The following is a 17,020-nucleotide window of genomic DNA, read 5'->3' as shown; positions in this document are numbered from 1 at the left end:
CATACAAAGTAAAGAGTTCAGCTCCATAAGGCTTTTACAGGCCAGGGTGTGATGGTTAGTGTGATGACACATGTGGCCGTGAGGTTCCCAGTCAGATGGCGCGTGAAGAGTCTGGGGTTGTGTTGTCTTCTTCTCCACAGCCCAGCCTGTGCTCTACTGGTGCTCCCGCAATATGTCCTTCTGGAGCAGCATCTCCTTCAACCTGGCTGTGCTCATGAACCTGCTGGTTGCTTTCTTCTATCCTCTGGAGGGAATCCGGGGAGGTGAGTGGACCTAAGAAATTCTTGTCAAGTGCCCAGATATACTGGGTTTGACTCTTTGAAAAAGAAACCTATTGTGGTAAGGATTTGTCTGAAATGAGTGGTTTCACTTTTTCTGCTGGAAATGGCCTTCCCAAAATACTTTTGGGGGGGGGTTTGTTTTTCAGGAACACAAATCTTTCCCCTCGAGTTGCAGAGCTGACAGATCATTCTGTGTTTTATCTGATATTTCTGGGGTTTTTTTTAAATATACATAAGCCTCAGCAGGATGTGTAGAAACAAATCCTCCACTTCAGTAATTTTCATCTCTCTCACCTTTATATGACTTCTTCCACAGCAGCTTCCTCGTTGGCAGAACAAAGAAGCCAGTTATTTATGTGTTTTATATCTAACTTTTCAAGAGCTTCTACAAAAGAAGGGGGAGTAAGTAAGCAAAAGTGCTAAGAAGTGCCTTTTCAATTACATGCTTTACAAACCCGTTGAAGAACAGGAAACCTGTGGGATGCTTGGTTGATTTGGGCTTTATTCTAAAGTACAAACAATACGCATCAGTGAGTTTTAGGGAACATTCCAGCATGCTAACTAGAAAGCTGAATTGTAACTGCATGTAAGCACTTCTGCACTTTCACGTGCAGTGGCAGTGTGACCTTAAGAGGTAGTGTCCTGAAATCCTGCTTGGAAGGCCCTGGGTTCAAATTCAGGCTAAGGACACTGTCGTTCCCATGAGCAACGTACTTTACCTTAATGCTAACCTACTACCTAACCGAAGCACATAAGTGAGTGCCAGGGTTTATACAGTCCCAAATGGAACCCTGAAACATAAAGACACCAACCTAATGAATTGATAATAATAATAATGTTTTGCTGCATCAGAAATGCCATTAATCCATAGCTATGCAAAAAATAGAGGAACGCGCAAAGCTTTTCATGTCTTAATAACACTGGTTCTTAATACCCTGACCCTGTGACAAAGTTAAAATCAACAAAGCCTAAACTTTCAGACTGTGTAACACAAGTTACTTTTGTATTAAAAATCATTTAACTGCATTAAAAATGTTTTGCTCTTTATATCCACCAGTCATTGTGGCCCACAAAGTACTCCCTCTTAATGAAGAACCTGTACTCTCTGTCAGTATTATCTACTTTTTACACAAGTACTAGTACATTTAAAACATGCAAACGTTTGCTCCTTATTAATGAATACCTGGGTAAATGTCACAAGTAACAGTGTCTAATTAGTTTTCATTTTGACTGCTTGACCTGGTTATGGATACCAAAAGAGCTGAGCATTTACATTTCAAAGATTTTAATTTGAAGTGTGCTGTGTCAGTGTTATTATTTTCTATCAAATTAACATGCAGTCTTCCTTTTCAACACATCGGTATATTTTAGTGCTTTAGGCTCCTTGGTTGTAAGGAGTCTTTTGAATTTGGAATCTTCATGTAATTACATCTTCTCCTACATAAAAAAATGCAAAGGAAAGATGCACTGGCTGTTAACATTGGAGACCAAACGTTTATTTTTCCCGACACATAATTAAATTCTGTAACAGACAATAAACTGAGGAATACTGATATCACTTTTATTCCTGAAATGTGAGAAGAAGGGTTTTAGTACATTTGCTTGGGGCAGGTGTTTAAACCAGTCACCTTTTGTTTCAAATATGAAATTTCACTCTGAGACAGTTTCAATATTACACATCAGTTCTGTTTAGCAGAATTTTCCTCTCCTACTGCATGTGTAGATCAGGTGATGGTCTTGAATTCCCCTTCCTCTGCTCCTTGCGGGGTTTAAAGCCCTTACTGGCTTTTTTTAGGCCTCTAAATTCGGACAGATATCACATTTCACAATTTCATATCAAGCATTAACATGACCTTTTGAAAATAAAGGTCTCAGCCTACTTGAGGTTTATTTTGATGCATCTAGATTTGTGCCAAGTTTCTTTGAAGATACAGGTAAATGTTGAAAGTTTCTAATCTTTTAAAGGATACCTGAACTAAATATCCACTGCTTTTATACTTGAAAATAAGGAAAGGCATCTCTGTCTCTTGGTTTCAGATGCACATTTAAACCTGGTAGCCTGTAGTGCACCAGTATTGCAAAGCTAGCTTAAGCTATAAGCTTCAGTATGATTGTTCATGTTTTGATCTGCGTTACAAACCCAAAGCATTTTGTTTCTTATACCTGAATAATAGGGCATTTTCCCAAATGAAGAAGCAGCAACAGTCATAGTCTGTGTGACCAGTGCAATGAAGTATTCCTTTGTTAGCATATGTAGATGGAGGAATAAACCCTATATTGTGATTCACATAAACTTTCAATTGTTCTCACTTGGGGTCAAGCAGCGCAGTCGCTTTTGTCTGTACTTCCTCTGTGTAAGGAAAAAATTGTTTGCTCTGAACAAGGAACTTTCATCTGTCTCCAAAAATGTCAGAGCTTTGCTGAAACCCAAGCTTTAGACATCCTCTTGTTAAAGACAGTATTGCTCCAGGAAAAGTTCAGATCAGGACGCTTTCATTGCAGCACTGAATATGAAAATCTGGCCTTACCATAGTAGTTGTGTGTTGATGTACATAAATCACTTTTTGTGATTATATGAAAAAATTGCAACAGTTTTAAGTATTGTTGTATTCCATTGTTATGTGTAAGTATTTTAAATCCGCCTAAAAAATAAATTCTCTCCACTGAGCTTTTAATCACTGCTTTTTGTAAAATTAAAAGTGACTTGAGCACGAGTGTTTGTCCACAGATAAAAGAAATGGGAATATTTTTTATGTTTCTTAAAATTTCTTTTAAAATGTCTCACCTTTTACCTTTAAACTTTTAAAATGCAGTCTCCACATTTTACCCCGTCAGATTTATGGGAAAAACATGGCCTGTTATAAGTGGGACAAGCACATCCAGGCAGCTGTGCTTATTTGTTAGATAGCAGTTTATTATCCAGGAACCCCATAAAGACGTGACTGGAAAGTTCTTTTTGAATCAGCATCTGCAACACCCACAGTGCTTCATGAAATCATCTGTCCTGTCTTTGCTCCTGAGTTTTCTGTGACTTAATTCTTCAAACTACAATTTAAATATAAGTCATATATTTTTTAAAGGTTTTCTATGCCTGCAAGTTCTTTGCAATAGCGATTTGCAGTAGCTTGCCGCTATGCACCAAACTGTTTCTTGCCAGTGCCTTTGAGTTGCATGTGCAAACATGCAGTGTTTTTACACTAAATTCCTAAACACTGTTGTTCATTCTCAACAGTAAATCAAAATTGACACTTCAGGAACTACTTATTTGAGATTGTGATTTGGTTTTAAAATCCTTCAGAATGAAAAGACCGTTCTTAAGGCTTTTGAGACGTTCCCTCACGTCTTTTATGTACGCTTCCATAGGAACACAAATTTCATATATAACATAGCAGATGTGAGGCAGCACAGAAAACCACTTCCACAACAGATAATACAAACTCTTGCCAAGCACGGTAAGTCACGTGTAAAACCAAATACGTTTGGTCTCGTTCTTCTCACAGGTTATTGTTGGATGGTTCCTCCACCCTTTATTGAAGCACAGAGCAATGTGTTGATAGAAGTGTTTGATAAGAAATCACTCTTAAGTAGGTCAAACTAAACAGAGTATCAAAATGTGAGAAATGTGTATTTAACATGTATGACATGACTGCTTTAAAGCTCCCATGTTCCCGAATCATTGAACATGTAATGGAATCTCCCCACCTCCTCTCTCATCCGAGAATTGTAGCGTCTTTGCTTTTCAGTCACTCTTCAGGCGTCAGTTGGGCCATCTTTTTCACAAAGCCCCTATGCCTTTTTTGTCTTGGCAAAAATAATTTATTTTTTAGAACTGTAGTGGCATTTCTTAATAGCTACAAAAGCTCAAGGTTCTTTTTTCCTTTCCATGAGTCAGTGCGCCCTGTGGAAAAGGGAAAGATTGTCAGAGTAGCATTTTAAGATCGAGACATCTCGACTTAAACACTCTATAACTTATGGTCGCTCCCTCAGAATTTTTCATTAATCTTTCAAAAGCGTGGGGTATTTTTAGTACCACAGCTACATAACTGGCACCTGTTATGTGACTTAATCAAAAAAAGGGCAGGTTGTCTGTAAACAGCTGTGGTCCTCCTGTTTGTCTTGCACAAATTGACCCAGTTCAGAAAATGCACACATTTTCCATCCCTGTGCCCCTGAAAGATCTCCTGCTTTAAGAAACAGGCTTTATTTCAAGCTTAATGCTTAATGTTTTTTTTTACCCCTAATTTGAAAATGTGATATCTAAAGAGTTCCTCGCAACCTATTAAATTCAATCTGTTGATATTAATCTGAGATTTACTGATGGATTAAATGAACATGAGGTGGGTTCATATTTATCTCCATGGAGGTACAGTACAAAATACACAAGTATGTCACTGTTTTCTTGCGTTATATAACCTTTGTATTTTGTGTGATTACACTGATTGGAGAAGTCCCATCCAATGTGTTAAAATAATTCCCATCATGGCCGTTGCACAGGTTCATTATTGACCTCCTTTTTTGGAATGATTTTTTGCAGGTCCCTCAAGGACTAATTTAATTCTTGTAGTATGGTTTGCCAGCTCCATTTGCATTAAAAGGATATTTTGCACTATAAATGTCTGACATTTTCTTAGTATGTTAAAGATGTTTGCTTGTTGAGTTGCATTGCTTCTCAAAGATGAGCATATTTGTACTTTGTAAATATTTTCTTAAAACGTATGTATTTGTGCAGGTTATTTTTTATCACAAAAGAAATGTTTCAATGAACAGTGAAGATGCACTCTGACGTTGAAGGTTTCAGCTGGTATTTGCTTTGCAGGTACACTTGAGCCACACTTGTCAGCCCTTCTGTGGATGGGAATGTTTGTGTCTCTGGCCATAGTGATTGCACTACCCCAGCCTCATGGAATAAGAGCTCTGATTGCCTCCACCATCCTGAGGCTGATATTTTCAGTCGGTCTGGAGCCAACTCTGTTCCTGCTTGGTGCTTTCAATGTAAGAAAGCTTGATCTTAATTTAATTCCATCTGCTTATGTCTTTACTTTGTCTGCTTAAACGTTGCATCTCTGGTAGTTTTCTTTGTGTATTGTTACTCGTTAAGGTTAGGATTTGGGGTGACTAATCCGACATTTAATTCCTGTCCTTATTTGTCCATTTCCTCAAAATGATGCTTTTTAAATGATCAAAGCAAAAAGGACCATAAAAACATGTAGGCTTTCAATATCTTTATGCACACATAAAATGGTCTGGTGTTCATGGTTTAGTGTCAGATATGTCATAATTCTGGCAGTGTAGGCAATATTGGTGTCAGCGCTGTGTGGTAACACAAACTTTTGTCACTTAAGAGCAAGATTTTATAGATTATCATAAGAAGCATCTAGTCTTGTAGTTAGAGCCACACTGCATTGTTGGTAGTTATGAACTTGTTTAAAATAATTTAGATGATCAAACTTCGATAAAAAAAAACATAAAATGGGGCTGGGTTGTGCATTTGACTTTTGTTACCTCATGTTTAAAAATAATGTATTTTCACCCTTTTAGTAAGTAGATCTGAGCAGTCAGAATTATTCTTCAAAGGATCTTCATTCAGCATTTGGTTTGACTTATGGCCTCAATGACATAATTGATCTAGTTTGGCAGTTTGACAAATTTAACTTTGTCATAATGTAACCACACCTGTAAAACCCGTACACCTTTTTTGCAACCACAAAGCAGTCCATCTCTCGTCTAAAGCACCAGATTTTAAGAATAGTTAGTCAGTGCAAAGTTATGAACTTTGATCCTTCCTGTTTTTTGTTTTTTTTTAAATGTATTTCCCTTCCCCAGGTTTGCAATAAAATTATCTTCTTGATGAGTTTTGTGGGAAATCGTGGAACTTTCACCCGTGGGTATAAAGCTATGATCCTGGACATGGAGTTCCTCTATCATCTTCTGTACCTGATTATCTGTAGCCTGGGGGTGTTTGTCCATGTGTTCTTCTACAGCCTGCTGGTGAGTGAGCAGAAATAAATAAAATCAATAGAAGAAAAATTCATTTCTTAGGTGACCTGCAGTCTTCTTGCCACATTGGCAAATAAAAATGAGGTCAGGGGTGGGGGGTCAGTTTTATTTGCTTTTTATTTTAAAATTGATTTTACATGATATAATAATATTTCTTGCTTAAGACAGCACAGAAGAGCATCTCTATAAGTCTCATCTATAAAGTGCTATTTTTGTGAATCTCGGGTTTGAGTTGTTACTTTCTGTCTTTAACCACACAAGCTTCCTCTTTTGCTTTTGTCTTAATCTCTGCAGTATGACAAAGGTTAATATTTAACCTTCCAGATTTGTGCTGGAAATGATAATTATTTTAAGACAGTTTAGTTTAGGATGATTGATGTAGGGTTAGACTATAGTGATTGATATTACATTCAACACCTCATGATGATCAGGTCCCAAGTGACCAACATTAAAAACGATTCTTTTAAAGCTAAAGCATAGAAAGTAACGTTACCTGATCACTTTAAGTTTTTATCGCCTTAAGTTGTTGAATAAATATAATACCATGGGATTGCACTTTAGGTTGTTAGCAGATGATCTGTTACAATACCGTTTTATTTCTCTTAAGCAGAAGGTTGAAAAAAGACTTTACAATTGTAGAATTGTTTGAGAATGCTGCTGTCTACAATCAGATTCTTTCTTTCCCTTCCCCAGCTTTTTGATTTGGTTTATAGAGAAGAGACACTGCTTAATGTCATTAAGAGTGTGACGCGTAATGGCCGTTCAATTATCCTGACCGCTGTGCTCGCTCTCATCCTCGTCTATCTCTTCTCCATTGTTGGGTACATCTTCTTCAAAGATGATTTCATCCTGGAGGTCGATAGGATACCAAACAAAACACTAGGTAAAAGGCTCTTGACAGAGCATGTATCATACTTCCCGTTGAATATCACACCCCACCCTCTTAACACGCATCTCATTAATGTGTAAGAAGTCATATGATGATCTAATGAATTGCAACATATCTCAATACAGATTCATCCCATGCTGCAAATAGGTAAAAAACAAGCAAAAACAAATTTCGGCTGTGGTGTCTTCACGTACCTGAAGAAGACTTTCATAGCTAAAATGTTTTTTTTTCATGTTTTCATTGCAGTGTTGATTTAACTTCCTACTTTTTTTTTGCAGCTTGCACATACAACTATCCATAACATGATTGAGTTTTGAAACTTTGATTGCTTTGTGCTCGATAGTCGACCTCCGTATATCAAAGCATGAGGACCAGTTCAAGACCAGTTGACATTGAGTGTATCCGTGCATTATATGAGAGAGATTTCTTATTCTCAACCAGTCATTCTTGGCAGGAATTCAGGACTGTTGTGTATGAATTAAAATGTGCTTCTGAAACACTGTATGTTGTTCTGGTTGTCATGGGTTCCATACTTCATATGAACTCTGCTTACAGTTGCCTTTAAAAGGTTAATTCCTCCACTACATTCATGAATATTTAATTCTGTGAGCACCTTGAATATTACATCCAGCATAAAGTATATATAAATTAAGTTTCATTCACATAGCAAGAATCGTTATAAACTTCATGTATAAAGTTTCATTCTCGCAGCAAGACATTGTTATAAACTGAGTTACAAATCTGGATTCAACTAGTATTGTAGCTACTTAAAAGATTGAATCTGGGTAATGTACTTCCACCTGTAACATGCTTGCAAACGGTTTCTTTGCAGGTTTAATTTCTGTTTGAGCTTTTAAAAGGTGATCCTCAGACTCTGACAGATCTGTAATTGCTAATTTACAGAAAGTGGAGCCAGTATGGCAGGGGAGTTTCTGTCTTCAGGAGTCTGTCGGCCAGACAGTGGTGAAAACTGTTCAGCTCAGCCTATCGAAGGTAAGAACCTGTGTGTGGCTTTCATGCAAACAGAAGTATTTAGATTTTTGTTCCTCTTGCGCGAATGTTTGCACTTCGTGAACTACAGTTTCTTCTGTAATCGTTTCTGTTGGAAATGTATTAGAGTATTTTTTTTAATACTGGTCATTTCTGATTTTTTACAACTTGATAGCTGCTTATATGTGTAGTTTCCTGACTTTTCCATCTTTAAGATTCTGAGCTCTTAATCCATAAACATGGCTGTCATGGGATCAGATATAATTAGGGAAGCACAAGATTTTAAAAGCCAGGTTTCCCAGTCAGAAAAGAAACTACCACAGCGGACCTTGTGGGTGAACCAGCAGAATTAAGCCAGAAGGTTAATGCCATTTGGCGCCAGCTTTTCACCTCTTCAGAGACGGGATTAAAGTTCAGGTCGGGCTGACTCAAATTTTCCAACTAGCTGTGCAAAGCCCCAAAAAATAACCCCAAACTGTCAAAAACCAAGTAGCTTCAAGTGTTTAGCCAAGCAGTCAAAACTCTCCATCCAGAGTGATCTTTCGAAGCCAACGCTTATTTTTTTTTAACTATTACTCTGATGTATTTGTTCTTAAATAGTTGCAGTTCATGAATTCTGAATGTCTTAACTAGTGCTGTAGGAGATTCTAATCTACGGGCTTCAGAAGCATAGTTCTTGGATTAAATTATACAATCGTGTGATTTGCCTTACCTGACAGACAAAGGTAAATAATTTTCAAATGGAACCAATTTGTGAGTTTCAAAAGTCCTGTAGTTTTTATTTGGCATGTATAGTTATCTGTTCTACTAAATACTATGTTACTTTCATTTGTGCAGAATGCAAGTGTGTGTTTGTACTGTATAAAGTATAAAGTATATGTAAAAATGTATGGAATATGTATATATATGGTATATCTCTCATGTAGGAAGTGAAACAGGAGAATAGAAGAATTTTCACTGCTGCCATCATTAAGTAGTTTCATTTAAAAGAGTGAAGGACTATATAATTTAGTCAATAGAGAGGAAGAAAAGGCCAAATAAAACACACATTCTTTTTGGAGTCTCGTCTAAACTCTTACAAAGACTCTCCTCTATAAATCTTTGGATGTCTATTTACCTAGCTGTCTCACCTCAGAAAAAAAAATCTTTGCTTCATCAAAGCATCTTTCCAGGTTTTACAAGCTCTTTTTTTTTACCAAGATCTCTTTCCCCAAAGCAAAGTCAGATGGCATTAATCAGCACACCAGCACTATGCACGGCTTCAAAAGAAAAAAGTCAGAGGGCTCTAGTTTGTCATGTTCTCCTAGACTCTGAACGTTCTACAACTGAACTGAACAGTGAACCCTGGGTAGAAGTCAGTTGGCCATCACTTTCACTCATTTATCACTTTACATATGCGCATGTGTCTGTAAGTTTTTGCACACATACTATATTTACAGTATATAAATGTTATCTTGTGAACAATGCTTAACACCTAGAAGTCAAGTTATTCCTCATTAAAAACATGTTATTAATGTCATTTTCAGCTCACAGTACAGAGTCGACGGTGTTCGAAGACAAGGAGCGGACCTGCGAGTCCTTGCTGATGTGCATCGTCACTGTGCTGAGCCACGGGCTGAGGAGTGGGGGCGGTGTGGGGGACGTGCTCCGCAAGCCATCCAAGGAGGTATTGGAGGGAACAATTTCCCTTTCGTTGTTTTAAAAGAATTTGGAGAGTCTTTTTAGTGCCACCAGGTTGTAGGGCTGTCAAATATGATGGTCTGTGATGGGTGACAGGAAGAACATATATAGTAGATCTTCTGGCAAACCTAAGTCCTGGCCTGATGAATCAGTTGGTTCTTGAAGTGAACCATTTCGGTCAAGACTTCTTATTTATGATTTCTGCTGTTTTGGATTCCAGCACCAAAATTTGAGCTGACTGTCCGACTCACTTCACTTTTGGTCTGTTAACCCCACATCTTTGAGTGTAGAGCCTAGAAAAACCATTGAGTAAGCCACCAACGTTAATCTCAGGTTTTGTTTTGTGTTTACTCTTCGTTCTTTTGACCTTAATGAAATGTGATATTGTTCGTGCAATTTGCAGGCTTCTGCTCTTTTATTTCATCTTGCCGGCCGATGTAAGAGTTGTGCCCCAATTCACTACATTTTAAAACCGTTTCAAGATTAACAGCGGAGATGCAGAACGCATTGCCAAAAATGACCGAGTCATGCACAAAAATGTCATAAGCTCTAAAAAAAAAACAGTGAAGCATTTCCAATAAAAAATAATCGGCTGTCGTGTTGCATAAATGTTTTTGCAGGTTGAAAAAAGTACCTTTTCAGATGTTGCTTGAGATTTCCATTGTTACTGAATTCTGCTAGTGGGGAAATCACAAAAAGGCCGCCTTTACTGTAGTTGGTGCTTTTAATGCAAATCAGTAAATGTTGAATTCAGAACAGAGATGTCAATATGGTTTACCAAAGAAATGTGAAACCTTTCTTTTTCTAAGAAGCTGGTTTCTTTTCAGCGAGTCTTGAATTTTAAGTGATGCAAGGCCTGTTTTGGTGCATACTTGTCCTTAAAGAGAATTGAATATTAACACATGGGGCTTTGAGCTCCTTTTCCCCATAGACTGATTTAGCAATAGTATCCTTTGTCTGTCCCGACTTATTAAAATGCAAAAACTTGTTATGTGTTGTGAAACTGGTCTCTTGAAGGTTGAAAAAACAAAATACAATTAATTTGCTTTTGCAATGGGGGTATGGTTTCAATGATATCTTATATTTGAATTTGAAAAAAGATTTAAGTTAATGACAAAAGTTTGCAAACCTCTGTAAAATACTTTCATTTAAGAACCCATTATTACTCATTTAGGAAATATGGATATATAAGGACTATAAAAATAAATTCCTCCCAACATTTCTGTTTTTCAGAAATATTTAAAAATGTAATGTAAGACTGCTTGGTTTGAAATTCTCTTAGAATAATCGTCATGTCAAGAAATAGTTTTTTTTTCAGGGTTTTTTTTACATCTTGAGAAGCTTGCTTCAGAAACAATGGCTATTCCTTTTGCTTTCTAGGTGTAAATTTCTCCATTGCCAATGCTTTATCAACCATGGGAATTATGTATTCTGTGTAACCTTGTTGCTTAATACAAAAAGTAAGCGTTATACAGTAGCTGTGAGTGCAAGAATGGCAACTGTTGGGAAAAGGTTACTGTGTAAAAAAAAAAATAGGTCTGTTAATCAGCTTGTATGCAACATGCCCTCGTAAGAGAGATGTCACATGTGTTGCATGTTGTAGAGGACCTCAAAAATGAAAAAAATGACTGCTTAGACAATAGTAGATAGTAGAGTTTCTCTGACAGGCTGTCTGTCTCCCAATAGTGATAGTACGGTGTCTGTGGCATGCTGTTCCCAGGTCTCTCATGCTCGATTTTACTTTGGCAGGAGCCTCTCTTTGCTGCCCGTGTGATCTATGACCTCCTGTTCTTCTTCATGGTCATTATCATTGTCCTCAACCTGATCTTTGGAGTCATCATTGACACCTTCGCCGATCTCAGGAGTGAGAAACAGAAAAAAGAGGAAGTCCTGAAGACAACCTGCTTTATTTGTGGTAAGGTTTTGAATAAACACTTGCATTATTGTAATGCTAATGTGGTCCTGTGTTTTGGTTTTAGATCACAGAAAACATCCTCGCTAAACAAGGGTAAATCTGTGGATTTTGTTCTAGACCTGGGCTGTCTGGGTGGAGTTTGCATGTTCTCCCTGGGTTTGCATGTTTTGTTCTCTAAGTGCTCCAGTTTCCTCCCACAGTCCAAAAATATACTGTTAATTGGCTGATTGGGAAAACTGGCCCTTGTGTGAGGGTGTGCATGACTGTGTCTGTCTCACAGACCAGGTTGTAACCTGCCTTGTTGCTTGACGAGATAGACTCCAGCTCCCCCACGAACGTGAACTGGAAAAATCAGTTTCAAAATCGATGGATGGGTGGAAGTTCAGGGTTTTCACATATAGTAGCTTTGCGATCCAGTGAATTTGAGTTAAAAAAATGCCTAGCTTCACAAATGTTGGAAAATGAAATGATTGCATTCAGTTTTACAAACTAGCTTTAGTGCACATTACAAAGAGACATGCTTCTGTTACATTGTTCTGGACTAAATGACTGCAGGCAACCCAAATGACGGATGAACATGGAGAAGTACCATATGTCCAGTTGCACGACAAAGCACTCTTGCAGCATATTGTGCAGCTGGCTTGCAACAGAAAGTTAATTTTTTCAAGTGTTAATATTAGCCTCGTTGGCGATAGCCAGGGACCAAACCACCCCCTCTTCCTGGAATGGTTAGTCACCATTGTGTTGGAGGAGTTCTTCCTGTTACCATTCAGTTGTTATCCTCACTGCTGAGAAATCACAGCTGAGACTAGTCTGGAGACCACGTACACAGTATATACAGCATTTGGCTGTTTCTTTTAAATAAAGGTTTTTGAATGTGTAGATTGACAAAACCTGACAACTGATTGATTAGGAAGGGGGGTTCTGTAGTATATGTTTAATCTTTTGCTGGAAACGGATATCTACATTATACTGTTTCAGGAGCAAGCTGTAGCTAGGAATTATGACAATGTGAGGATTAACTCTCAATTTCCGAAGCGGAATTCGAATTCCTATCGCATGCATAAAGTGAGATTTCTAATTCAGTTTCACATTTGTAAAGTCAAACTTTGACTTCACAGGTGTATACTGGGCATATAATTAATCTATTTAGATGGTCCTGCTAAGAGCTTTTCTCCATAAATTACGTAGATTATTTGTGTTTTCTTTAGTCACTGATTGATTATTATTATTTTCTGTTAAACATCATTGATGTCATCTTTCTGTAAGACAAGCACACATGAATTTTCAGATCAGAAAAATGAAACGTCTAAATGCCAAAATGTTGCGCATAGAGCCGTCGTTTCCTACTAGCTGTCCTTGACTGAGACTGTGATAACAAAAATATCATATTAGAAATGCATGTGTTTTTTCTCAATAAAGCAGGAGTGAACATAAAAGCAAACTGAGGAGGCGTCTGAAGGAATCCCGAAAGTCACGTCTTAACTTAGTGGGATATGCTAATAGGTGGGAAAGGACAATTTTGGCAACATCTCTCACATCTTTTTGTATGAGAGAACATTAGATTTTGTGTGGCTTATATGAGTCATTATTGCCTCAGAAACATGGTTTCCTTCTGCTTGCGTAGTATCTTTCAGCTTCTGCCCTATGATGTCCTTACCCAGATATCATGTTGTTGAATGATTGTTTGAAGTTCTGAAAGGGGGAATGAGATTATGTAGTTGGATTCCTCAAATCTCTACAGAGGCAATCATAATCAACTGAGTTGATGTGCTGTTTCTCTGGGTTTGGGGCCTTCTGAAATGATCATGATCAGCAACATTTTGAGGGTGTTTTACATGTGAGTTTTGGTCAAAGACCGAAGACGAAAGTTCAAAGAGCCAAGCAGAATTAGGGATTCTGTGGTTACCATTTCCTATTAGTGTTTGGAGGATGAGGCTGCATCATCTTATCTTGTGAAGTCCTGTTATGAACACACGTGTGAAAACATGATTCTTTTTTAAGTCATTTAATCCACTTGTGGTTTCATCTTTCACCAAAAGGTCTTGAGCGAGACAAATTTGACAACAAGACGGTGACATTTGAGGAGCACATCAAGGAGGAACACAACATGTGGCATTACCTTTTCTTCATAGTCCTGGTGAGAGTGAAGGACTCCACAGAGTACACTGGGCCTGAGAGCTATGTAGCAGAAATGATCAAGGTAAGACCACAAGGAATCGCATGGCTGAAGAGCTGGGACCAAATACAAACTTTATTTGGGCATTTTTCAAAAGATCAGCTTGAAGTAAGAAGATTGCCTCCTGACATTTTGTCAGACTGTGCCACTGATTAAAAGAAGTAGTCTCAGAACACAGTATTGAGGCATTTAATTTTGGTTGAAGCTATATGGTTTTGGAAACCACCCCATTATACATCTGATTATATGCACTGTGTATCGCTACAATACCCATAATTCAGGATTTCCTGTAGGCACTCCTTTATTTTATCTTGTTCAGTGTTTTTTTCGTCTCTACAACTCATACCTTTTGACCAAGACATAGCTGGAACCACGTCAGATTTCATCATAGCAGGGTGGTAGCTGTTGTGAATGAGCGCACATTTCCAAAGTTCTGCCTTATCTGAGCTTTAAACGCTGGATCGAGTTACAGTAGTTTCCTGAAAAGTAAACTTGCAAATGTGTTAGAAATGGACATAAATGGTATAAGGTTTTATTTGCATATCATTTAATCTACAGGGTAAATTCGTAGAGATCTTTTATGCTTTCAAATGACGTGTTCCACTTGAAATAATTCTAATTTTTTCTACAGTGCACGGAAAGACTGGTTTAATACACCTTTTACCCTTTACACGTAAATGCAATAAGATTCTGTGATGAGATTCATCTTTTGTAAATAAAAATATCTTGTTTCCTATGCATTTTATTAAAGATGTGGCCAATGAGTAAAAGGTACTAAATATTGTATTGTGATCAAGCTATTTTAATCTTAAAATGCATTATTTCTGCTAGATTCTTAGACAAACTCCAAGATGTCAATCATTTTGTCAGCTTTGTTTTTCTGACCATTGACTTTTTTAAAGATTTGGCATTGTCTGTCACGAGGTTTGAGTGTTGTATTCTGAAGGGTCATACTAAGATTTGGGAATCCCCTTCTCAAGGAAAGAGTTAATCCATAATCCAAATGCTGGTCCTGCATTTTCTTAGTCATCCTCAACTTCCCGCCCCTGCAAAAACACACCAGTCTGGTGATCAGAAACCCAGCCGCCTCATGATGACTGTTGAGCAGTGTGGGAAATGTAATGTAGGTGTCATACTCGGCACTCACTGTTGAATATTTAACCATTTTATGGCGTTTAACAGAGAAAGTTTCGAAACCTGACATGTATTGGTGTAAGCAGTGTACCTTTCATCATTTACTCGATCACTTGTCTTTTATTGTTTGGAAGCATTATTCTATGGAAGTGTTTTATCTTCCCTATATGGGTGGAATGGCCTGCTTCCCCCAGTGAATTTCAGGATGGAAAGAAGCATTAAAGGCGATGACACTCAGCTTATCTGTTGTTTGAGTAACTAAGAGGTCGTGGATAGAAAATAGTTTTATTTTTTTTTCCGCAGTTCCTATGTCTTTTAATGAGGAGGCTTTCCGATATGGGAGAGTTGAAATCCTTTCAGCTTGATGTGCTTCTGCAGTCTTGCTTTTTGTCCTGCTATTTATGCGAGGGAGGCTGAGAGTCTTGTGAGTAGTCACCTGAGAGAGGATTAGCCGACCCACACCATGAAGCACATCGGAGCCCCCGTCTGGGAGCCGCTCAGTGAAGCAGACCGCCTGCATTCCTGCCGTGTCATTGACTTCCTCACAGTGAGCCCCCACTGACCTGCTTTGGCATGTGTTGAAGTGCTTAACTGTTTTCTCCCCTGCTTGTACAGAAGCGAAAGAGCTTGGCAAACCTGAAAGGCGTTCATTTTGATAGGTTGGTTCAGAGCCTTACAGCATAAAAACAAGCAGCCTTGACACAGAGGAAGGTGATACTGCTGTAGGAGAACACTAAACACAACATGGAAAAAGCAACAGAAGCAAATGTTTCTGGTGGCTTGGCCTTATGTACAGTATCCTTACAATGAAGGCAAGATGGAGAAGGTTGTTTATACCACAGAATTTCGACAAGAAAATAGGATAATTCTAATATTTAGACATGCTGAGTTATACACTGGGACTACAAAACTGAAACTTTTAAGACTGTGGTATTTTATTCTATGTGTGCTTTTCAGTAATGGTTTGCCATTCTGCCTTAAAGATCTTTTGCGGATGTTTAAGTCAGCTGTGGCTGAATGGTTTCAGTCGTTTTAAAGGATTGCTTTTTGTTTTCCTTCAGATATTGCTTTTAATAACTTTTTTTTTTGACAGGAAATGTTCTTTCACTAGATGTTTTGACCAGGGAGACTGAACCTTTGAATCAGCACTAGAATATTTTCTAAGTGTTTTTTCGGTCTGGTCAGAACTGTATTCCCAGGCTTATCAGCCTCACATCTAAAAGAAAGCCTGGTGAAGTTCATCATGTATACGAGAAAAAAAAAACAGGAACTACCATACATAGTAAAACAAGACGTGACAACTGTAAACGTCAGTTTAAAATTGATGACAGACTTGAATGAAATGCCGTCAGCTCGTGAAACGTGTTAACCGATGTTTCTTTTACTGATGTGATACAAGTGAGGTTTGCTAGCTTGGTCAACCAGATACGGTTCCATCAAAAGTGCTTCCACCACAGCTTTTACATCTGAAGCTCAAATTCACTTGTGCCTACAGGTTGATCTTTTTGTCTGTTGCATATTATCAATCTTAATATTCAGATGCATTTGTGTTGTAATTTTGTTATCGATTCCGTAAACAGCATTTAGACCCCACATCTTGCTGCGTCTTGTTTTGTAGCTGAAAAACCGCACAGCATCCTGTCTTTGTGTGTTGGTCCTTGTGGTTTTAAAAACGAAAAATGCACTTCCTTCACTCCACTTGAATTGGTATAAAATTGTAGTAGTCGCCGAACTAGAATGTGATGAGGTGATATCAGACTTACTGGCAATGTTTTCAATTGTAAACAGCGTTAGCAATGTGGGGGTGAATTAAGAAATTAAAGGCTCCAGATCTTGCAATCGACAGTATGTCTCTAAACCTAGTGCAGAAAGTGGCGTCCAAGATATTTTTAATACAATTCATTTGAAAACGCAGTTGTCTTTTAAACACATCAGTTTATATTGCAAGTTGCTCT

The 17,020-nt window shown here is 37.9% G+C and overlaps 1 protein-coding gene across 1 annotated transcript in view; it reads left to right on the top strand.

The window, feature by feature from the left end:
• The window catches only part of itpr1b (inositol 1,4,5-trisphosphate receptor, type 1b), a 138,279-nt gene that overhangs the window by 111,188 nt on the left and 10,071 nt on the right, over positions 1–17,020 (top strand). The window contains exons 52-59 of the mRNA XM_088916338.1: positions 141–263; positions 5,098–5,273; positions 6,105–6,269; positions 6,972–7,161; positions 8,071–8,160; positions 9,684–9,823; positions 11,587–11,752; positions 13,795–13,955. Of these exons, the coding sequence (XP_088772464.1) occupies positions 141–263; positions 5,098–5,273; positions 6,105–6,269; positions 6,972–7,161; positions 8,071–8,160; positions 9,684–9,823; positions 11,587–11,752; positions 13,795–13,955 (1,211 nt within the window). The remainder of the gene's footprint in view (positions 1–140; positions 264–5,097; positions 5,274–6,104; positions 6,270–6,971; positions 7,162–8,070; positions 8,161–9,683; positions 9,824–11,586; positions 11,753–13,794; positions 13,956–17,020) is intronic.

The sequence above is a fragment of the Atractosteus spatula genome, chromosome 5 (assembly GCF_055471065.1).
Source record: "Atractosteus spatula isolate fAtrSpa1 chromosome 5, fAtrSpa1.hap1, whole genome shotgun sequence".
Lineage (NCBI taxonomy): Eukaryota > Metazoa > Chordata > Actinopteri > Semionotiformes > Lepisosteidae > Atractosteus > Atractosteus spatula.
The sequence above is the reverse complement of the archived record's forward strand: the minus strand, read 5'-3'. Positions and strand labels throughout refer to the sequence as shown.